General features: G+C 27.1%; 1 protein-coding gene across 1 annotated transcript; it reads right to left on the reverse strand.

The window, feature by feature from the left end:
• Positions 1–4,910: 4,910 nt before the first annotated feature.
• LOC107637371 (protein GLUTAMINE DUMPER 6-like) lies at positions 4,911–5,321 on the reverse strand. Its single transcript, XM_016340794.1, has one exon. It carries the CDS (start codon positions 5,319–5,321, stop codon positions 4,911–4,913), a length of 411 nt encoding a protein of 136 aa, XP_016196280.1.
• Between the last annotated feature and the right edge of the window lie 4,658 nt (positions 5,322–9,979).

Raw genomic sequence — 9,979 nt, forward strand, 5'->3', positions numbered from 1 at the left:
AGAGGTCATGAGAAATAAAAAAAAAAAATAATTTCTCATATCTCAAAAAGCCACTTTATTTTACCATAAAATCCAACATTTTGAGTGGGAAATTATTTTATTGTTGTTGAATAAAGGGGTGAAGAAAAATAATGTCCTGAAAGGGCATCACAGCCACCACTTGATATAGGATCTGAGTCATTCATGCTTGTCAAATAATTATCATTATTGTATGGAAAATAATAAGGCAGCTACTCCCATGAAGATGTCAAAAACATCTTCTCATGATGATTCTTGTTTAAAAAGTGTAACTTATTTATTTTGCAACACTTTAAATAAAGGTAACACTTTTACTTCAAATAAAATCAAGCCCTACAATCTATCATCCAATGGTCAAAATGATATATCTTCACATGATGACAATCATTAAATCTTCATTGGAGTAGCCACCAAATAATAATAGAGTGAATACTCTATCCGACCCTGATAATTATCTCGAAAGGACAACGAGACCTTTAAGAAAAAAAAAATACCTAATTCGGCTTTTGATCTTTTTTTGGGACTGATTAGCTCTTGTGCAAAAAAAAAATATTGACTTTTTTTTAGCACAGAGGCCTGGTTGTCCCTTTGAAGTAATTGCCAAGAGTCGGGTTGATTTTTTTTTTATCAAGAACTTCGCCATCTTTCGAAGTAATTGTCAGAGACTATTTTAAATTTTTCTCATAATAATAATAAAAAAAAGTAGTAATGTCAACATTTATAATTTGCGAACCCCGGTTGTCGCGTCCACCAACCCACAGAGAAACCAATTTGGAAACGAATTTCGAATGCTTTATTTTCCCTACTAGTCTCTGCTAACAATTAACTATGGATTATATAGGATTATTATATTTACTTGATTTATTAGCTAATAAGAGTAGTGTTAATGGCAAAAAAGAATATGAATAATGAGTCACCTGAGATTGAAAGGAATTCATTCATTGAAATCAAACGTGTATTTGATTGCGATGTGAGTACAGTGTATATTTATATATGCTCATGCTGCTCTCTTTCAAACAATCTTTCATTGCTTGCTTAATTTATATATTTAGTCATTATCATTGTGGAAAACAAAAAAGATATATACCTATGTATTCTTTTTCATTATGTTGTTTGTAAGTGATATAAAAGATGTTACATTAACTTTTGAACAGTTTTAATTGATGTGCAAATAATGTTTTATAGTTTTAGTAATTTTTAAATAAATATTTTCCCAATTAAGCTGTATATTAATTTTGAAAACATGAAAAAAAGGTAGGAGCTATTCCTAATGCAGTTGAAAAATTACAATGAAATCATTCTTTTATCACACTCTATTATACAATAACATTCAGACACTCAATAAAACATATATGTTATAAATGGTGATATTGTTTAAAGATGATATTTGCTTCAACTACTAAAGATGTTTTGGAATATCTAATTTGTATTATATATATATGTTGTTGCAAGAAGTATTGTCATGAGAAAGAAACATTTGAAGAAGGACAATGTGGAGATTATTATGGAACAGCTTTCTGTCTTGCAAGAAATATATTCTTTGTGCATGTTATGTTCTTTGTAATAAGTGATAATATATGTTAATTTAAATATATACTATCTCAATTATTCCAAATTAATTAATAAAAAAATGTTTCAAGGGTAACATCTTTTGTAATGAATTTTTTTTTAATTTATTGAAAAGCCCCACATGTTTCTCTCTCCTCACAAAATGAATAAAAATCTCACATTTAAAACTTTTTTTTTGGTACATTATTATATATTTATTAAATTTTTTTTCACATTAGTAAATAAATGACCTAACAATATTATTAAAATTGAAATTGATTAAATTGGTTTAACTCAAAAACTAAGATGTAAGACAAATCTCAATTCTAATAAAGATTCCGCTAGGAGACAATGGATTATTTGTACAATGTGTACATCCTCCATGCTATCTAGAATAACTATATGAGTACTAGGGATAATAAACATCTTCCCAAAAACTGACCTTTCGGATCTATCGCTCTAATACCATGTCATGATACCACTCATCCCAAAAGTTTTAGCTAATAAAAAAAGGTAACACTAATAATTATATCTCTAATACTCCATAAACTTCTATTGTACACATTGTACAAATATTCCATTAGCTCCTCATACTTTCCCTTCTAATAAATAACATGTAATAGCAGTGTAAGTGCTCCGTATATATAAATAATTGCATATTTTAGATGAAAACTATAAAAATAAACAAATAATAACAAAATTATCCTACTAAAATGAACTTATTTACCCTAATTAACAAATTTGATTCTATTTTGAATAAATTAAGTTTGTTTTAAACAAACTAAAACAATCATTTGATATTATCATCATTTTATGCATTGATTGTCTAAGCTAGCCCATTGGATTTGATTATTGAGGGCTATCTATATATATGCGGCCACAAATGAATCAAAAATAAGAAAGAAACCAACCAACTTTGGTTTTGATTTAGTGTCCACGCATCAAATTAATTATCAAATAATTAATACCAATGTCAAACTCAGCGAGAAAAATGTGAAACCTAGTTGGAATAGTGGTCACCATTGGAAATGAAATCATCACGAATTTAAATTTAAATAATATAATAATGTTTCTCATCTGTCTCCCACTACGAAAAGAAGATGATGTAGATTGTTGTGGAGTTGATTGCTAGTTTTGTTGCTACTATTTGAATTTTCCTTAGACTAATTTGCATCAATTAATTAATAAATAATTCCAAATGAATATATATATTGAATACACACTTCCGAGACGCCACGTCTTGTTGTACTAATCTATCTACTAAATGAAATAAATTTTCAACCAAAGGAAGAAAATATATGTTAAAGTATGTTGTCTTAATTTGAAAAATATGCTTATTATGTAACTAGTTACATCTTTTTCTATCCAACTTTAATTTAGGAAATAATATTGGTCATGCACTCAAACTTCTTAACCAACACAATATAATAGATGATGACAATTAGGTTCTATATTCTTATTACTTAGAAGAAAATAAGCATTGATCACTATCAAATCCCATTCACACGTCATCATCAGAAGTGCTTATGCAAACAAGCATAGCTTCTACATGCCATCATCATCAACTAGTGTTTTGTTTTGGTATAATATTAGTCATTTTTTTATTTTTTTTAATCTTAAATTCTAAATTTTAAATCATAAAATTTGTATTTTAAATTTTAAATTCTCTGAAAACATAAAAATAAAAATATATATTTTATAATAAAAAATAACTGATATTAATTAATTAAAAATTAATTTGTATAATTGTTCAAATCTTTAAAACTAATTACTGGCGGAATGAGTACTCTTTTCTCACAGTTATTTAATTTGTGCAAACGATTTAAAACTGATACCATTAGTTAAAAGAAAAATTATATTTATTATTTCATTATTCTATCATGTAGTATTAATATAACTTAATTTCAATTTTTTCTATAAATGGTTAAATATTATAATATATGGAAAGACTTGCATGAAGAGTCTTTTAATTTATTTTTTTCTGTCTTATCCTTAATATTGTTTTCAGTTATTAGAACTCGGATAAAAAGATTAAAATTTGATATTATTTTCAAATTTTTAGATGATCAAAAATTGAAACTAAAATTTTAATTTTGTGATACAAAATTTCAGTCTTTTCAATATTTTTAAAAAGTAAAAATATAAAAATTAAAAATTTAAAAAATTAAAATTAAAATTTTAATAATTAAAAATATATATTTTAATATATATTTTTATTTTATTTTTATATTTATTTTAAATTAAATAAAATACTAAAATATAATTTAATTTTATATCTTTTAAACCAAATATAATATATCTTTCTCTCTCAATTTCACTTTCCTTTCCAAATATAGCTTCAGTGATGAAACATCTAGATTGACCCATTTTTATTGAACTTCTCTTGTTAATTAGGGTACCAATCTCCAATAATATTTTATTCAATTGAATGGTAGAACGCTCCCATCTTCCTTTTGCTACAACTCCCTCGTATCTTCCACCGCATTTGAGGCCCTTTTCAATTTCATTTTACTTCTATGCGGGCTATGTAGCATTATGTGAGGTTTTTGCTTACGTTACTTCACATTTAAGTCTATATATGTAGAAATCAGAGTCCTGTATAAATTAAATTAACATTTGTTTAATAAACAAAATTTAATTAATAATAAGCTAATAAGACTTAGTTCTGATTGCATTGTAAGTAAAGTAGTTTTATATATCAAGCTTTAATTAATTGTGTATTTGTGAGTTTGTTTAACTTCAAACTAAAAATTAAAGTTTGTTAAAAAACAGAGACCTATACACAAAAAACGGATAATTAATTAGTTCCACTATAACTAGTTAGCTAATACTATTAGTATTTTATTTAATAATATCTAGCTATATTATTCTTTGTATGTGTTTATTATATATTTCAGCGAGGATAATTAATTAAAAACTCATGTAATTTGCTTGGTCCAACCAATCTTTCATTACGAATCATAAAATTTAATTTACCCCATCCGATCCAAAAAAAATTGGAAAAAATAGCCAAAATTCAAAAAGAAAAAAATATAGTAGAAAGAAAAAAAAAATACAAATAAAACATATAAGAAATTAATTAATAACATCTAAACATTGTTACTCTTTAATATAGTTGATGAGAACAACAAGAAGCCTACAAAAATGGTGTACATATATGATAATTGACTAGAAAATTAGAGTACACCATAAAATTTAATTTACATATATGATAATGGACTAGAAATTAGAGTGCACCATAAAGGATAATACAAGAAGCCTACAAGATGAATAACAATTATGATATTTTTTTTATACTGGCTAATACATGGTATCGTTTAATCTATGTAACTACTAACTAGTACTTAGTTTAAAGGAGTTTGGTTTTCCGAGTGACTCGCGGTGGTTACAGCTGTGACTGTGGTTGTAGCTACTGATGAAATAATCGGTTTAGCCAAATAAGTAGGGTTAGTCTCACCGGCCATAATCACAACAATGTTAGGCTCCAAATCCATCACTATTTTTGTTGATATATTATTATTATTATTATTATTATTTTCTTCGTCGCCACCAGAAGCTGAAGAATTATTAGAAGAAGAAGAATATCTCTTTCTGAAAGAACAAGCTAGGATGAGCAGCGATATCGCTATGAGTAGCAGCATGAGGGCTAACCCACCAAACAAGTAAGGAGTTGGAGAATGGAAGTTTCTGAAATCATTTATTGAATCTGCCGAAGTTGTTGAGTTGTTTGATGATGATGATGGAGTAGTTCTCATGTTCTTGATAATTGAATTTTCTCACAAAATTATTTTGATATCTCTCTGTGTATATATTTTTTTTGTAATCTTTGTTTTTTGAGAATGGATTTTAGTTTGTGTTTTTTTGGATGCGGTGGAAGATAGAGATAGTGTGGGATTTATAGAGTACAAATTACGTACAATACAACAGTAATACTACATTAGATATGTAAACGATGGAATTGCGACTATGTATTCTTAATTTACTTAAATACCCTGTAATAATGAATTTATTTCCCTCTTAAGAATAACTTATGTTTGGTTGAATGTAAAAATAAATTGAGCTAGAAAAATTTTAGAATAAAAGTTATTAGTTTTGGTTTCTAATCTTTATTTAAAAGGTTAAATCTTTCTCTAATATATTTTTGAAGTTTATAGGTGAAATTTATAGGAGTGAAAATAATACTACTTTTATATGTCAATCGTAACACTTTAATTTTTAGCACGTCATGATCGTATAAAAGGTGAGGTATTACTGACCTGTTTTCCGTATTTACTATTTAATAGCGTTTCAATTTTCAGGAAAAAGCCAAAAAAATTTGTTTCTATTAATTAAAATCATATATCAAAGATCTCCAAGTAATACTAGTCACATAGTTATTATTAATAATAAATATCATACAAAAGAATTCAAATGAAACTCAGATACAACTTCTATCCCTCCGTATAAAATAAAATCTTAACTCTTAACTAACAAAGGCGAGAGAATTCTAGGAAAGCGACTAAACACATAAACTTAACTCAAATAAGACTAATAGTCGCCCGCGTTTTAAACTGAGTTTTCGAACCTGTGTCACTGAAAGGGTGGAAGATTTTGGGGGGAGAACAAACCACGTGTTCTCAGTAGGGGATGGGAATGCCGTAAGAGTAATGAAATAAAATGCAAATAATTAACTTTACTCAATAAAACTATATTTTTATCAAACCTTTTGAAAATACTTTTTACTATTACTTTATATAATTAATTACCTTCTTTAAATTTTTCGAACTTAAGACAAATCTCAATCACAACCTCAGTTCTCAGTCACCTCAATACACCAATTAATAGTACAGAAAACAGATCAATAGACAAACAAATAGCAATAAGACAAACAACACAATCACATAGAGACAAGATAAGCAAACACAATCAAATGCAAATGTGCAAATAATGATGATGCATGTCTAGTCCTGTCGCAGGTAATGATCTCATTTGTCGGTTTCGATCTGCACCCGACGCAATCCGACTTGCAAGTCAGATAAGGAATTCCAGTGGCATAACCTCTGCAAATTTTTACTTCTTGCAGGTGCTGATTCTCCAGCTGAAATATGCCGAACATGACCTCTGCAAGTACTTGCAGGCGCTAATTCTCCGGCTGAAGCATGTGCCACTTTCTCCTGGAAGCCATTTCATACACACTGGCATTCCCGCACAATCATTCACACATAAAGCCCATGGCCTCCAATGAGCGTTACGTATCGCCGTCCTCACTGAGCCGTCTCTATTGTGTCAAGTGAGCGTTACATATCGCCGTCCTACTAGACACTTGGCACTAATGTCCAACAACACTCAATATCTTTTCAGTCGTTGTTCTCTACTCTTCTGTGACAGATGTCCATTTACTTAATAAACCGAATTCAAGTCATTTTTATTTAAAACCAACACCTCTCTTTATAACCTTTCCAAACCTCCGAAACCACTTTACTTACAACAAGTTCTTCTTTCATACAAAAATCAGTTCTTTCTTAACCATGATTTTCCCAACCCAACTTCAAAACCATTTCAGATTTAAACCTCTTTAAAAGAATCATTTATTAAGTAAATCTCAAGGTAGGGTCTCGAGACTTTAAGGAGGACGACAGTCAAACTCAAAACATAAAGTTTTTCTTAATAAATCAAACACATACGTAAATCTTTTCTTAATAAATCAAAAGCCAAATAATACAATTTTTCAAGTCTAGCCTTTTTCTAAATTTTTCAAACAAAGTCTTAAGTTTCATAATAAAATTTCGACAGCATCTCCCCTAAAACTCGAACTTTGCCACCATTTTCGGGTCCCAACCGAACCATTCTCAACCTCTTTTCAAACATTTCCAAAATCAAAAATCATTTTCAAATCTTAGTTCAATACCAACAAATCAAATACATATTCATCACATTCAGTCACAAATGCAATTCAAACTTATCATCCAGTCATTCCAAACAATCGCAAATTATTTACAAATATCCACTAGACTTCCATGTCATTCATAAATTAAAAACAGTTAATTTCAACATGAAATCCCTACCTTCGTATGAAATCAGAATCAACAAAAATTTTGGAGAAATTTTCTGACCGAGCTGCTAAAGAAAAAAACATATGTGCCTCCTAGAACTCCAATTGGCCGAACTCAAGAGGAAGAGGAGCTACGTCACTGCCAACTTCTACCGGACAAAAGTAACACCAACGTATAAAAGAGGAGGATACGGACACTTTTACCGAATTAGATTTTTTATTTGAGTTACGGATCGCAAAGAATTGAAGTCGAAAACTCTTGGTGGGGTCACGGTTTCGTTCCCCTCTCTCGGCTCTCTTTCTTTTTTTTTTTAAACTTTAATAATAATAATAAGGATAAAGTATTTTTTTGTTCTTAAAGTTTGACAAAAGTTTTAAAAATATCCCTAAGTTTTATTTTGTTTCAATTTTGTCCTAGAAGTTTTCGATTTGCATCAAATATACCCCTGACGAATAATTTTTCAAAAAATTTAAGATCGATTCAACAACAATTTCATAAGAACAACCCATCAACACAAATAAATCAAGCATAATTTTCATGCATTATTCTTATATTAGTCTTAAATTTTTTGAAAATTTAGCCTCTGAGGGTATATTTGATGCAAATCGAAAACTTTTGGAACAAAATTGAAACAAAATAAAACTTAGAGGTATTTTTAAAATTTTTATCAAACTTTGGGGACAAAAAATATACTTTACCCTAATAATAATAATAATAATAATAGTAATAATAATAACAACAATAAAAATCAATTTAATTTTTGTTTTATTAAATTATTTTTTGAAAAATAATTTAAATTTAATAGAATAAATAATAATTAGATTAAATTTTAATATAATATATTATCTCATAAATAATTAATTATTTAATTTTTAAAAATTTGGAATATTACATTAATTACTATTCTCTAATTGAGTCATAATTTTTTTCTAAATATCTTTTGGTTATAAAAGTTAATATTATATAATGAAATTATTTATTCTATAATTTTAAAAAGATAAAAAAAATATATAATAATTATATTTTTAGCGTATATATGTAAAGGTGCCTTAAACCTGAAGTATGATTGAATATAAAATTTGTTTTTTTTTTTCTTGTGGTTATAGACCATCATATTTCTTGGCATATTTCCATGAAAGTTTCTTGGACATTTTTTGAAGGTTTAATTTTTTATATATATTTTTTGTGTCGAGTGGAGGATTCAGGGAAGGTGGTCTCCGAAAGATTATATATATATATATATATATATATATATATATATATATATATGAAAACCACAACATTGATTAAAGTAACTTAACTTTTGTTCTTGATAATTATATAAGAAATAAAATTGACATCATATGTCTGATAGTGAATTTTTAACAATTATTGGTTGTTAAAAATATTGTTGAGTTTTCGACAACAAGATAAATTATTAAAAATACTCTCTCTTCTATTTATTTTTATTTATTTTTTAAATTAAAACTGAATTTTGATAAATTAAAATATGATTTGAAGCAGGCAAATATTTCGTAACACACCATTAGGGGAAGGAAGCGAATTGGACTACCCAATAAAAGTTTGTGGGGTGGCTGGTTCAATAAATTAAAATATGTTTAAGGATCGGTTCGGTTTGACTCGATTCATTTTATTATGTCTTAAATTTTTTGTAAAACTTATTAGTTAAAACTTAAAAATACTAAGTCATAGGCTTTAAAAAAGTCTACGAATTTTGTTAGACAAATTCGTCAAAATATTTTTTTTGTAAAAATAAATTATTCTTAGATTGAACTTTTAATATTCACTTATACAAAAAAAAAATTAATAATCAAAATTAGTCAAAAAAATTTTTTAAAAAGAAATATTTATTATTATAAAATATAAATATAGTTATGATATGCGATTAAAGATTGATATAAATAATTATGCTTTATAAATTATGAATTATAACGTCTAAAATACATTTAAGATTAATTTAAATTTTTTTAAATTTATTATTTTAAATTATAATTTATGAAACATATTTTTTAAATAAACTCGTGACTTATGAGTTCGGACTTTTAAACAGATTGGACTCAAACTCAAAAAAAAAAAAAAAAAAAAAAAAAAAAAAAAAAAAAACTATACAATAACATATCTATGTTTAAATCTTAAACTATCTATTCAGGTAAACCAAACTTATCTAAAATAAAATTCAGCTCCACTACATCTCCCTCCTTCAAAACCATACATACCAGTATACCAATTTGGTCAGTAGATCTCATTTCATACAAATAACTTGTGGTTTGGTATTCACTGTTTAAGCATCACATTTTATTGTGTGATGGTGGCAACATGTGAAACCATTCATGTTATATGAATGAAGCAACCAACATAAATCAAATATACTAATATTTAAG

This window comes from Arachis ipaensis, chromosome B4 (assembly GCF_059453495.1).
Source record: "Arachis ipaensis isolate K30076 ecotype BB chromosome B4, ASM5945349v1, whole genome shotgun sequence".
In the NCBI taxonomy this organism is placed as follows: Eukaryota; Viridiplantae; Streptophyta; class Magnoliopsida; order Fabales; family Fabaceae; genus Arachis; species Arachis ipaensis.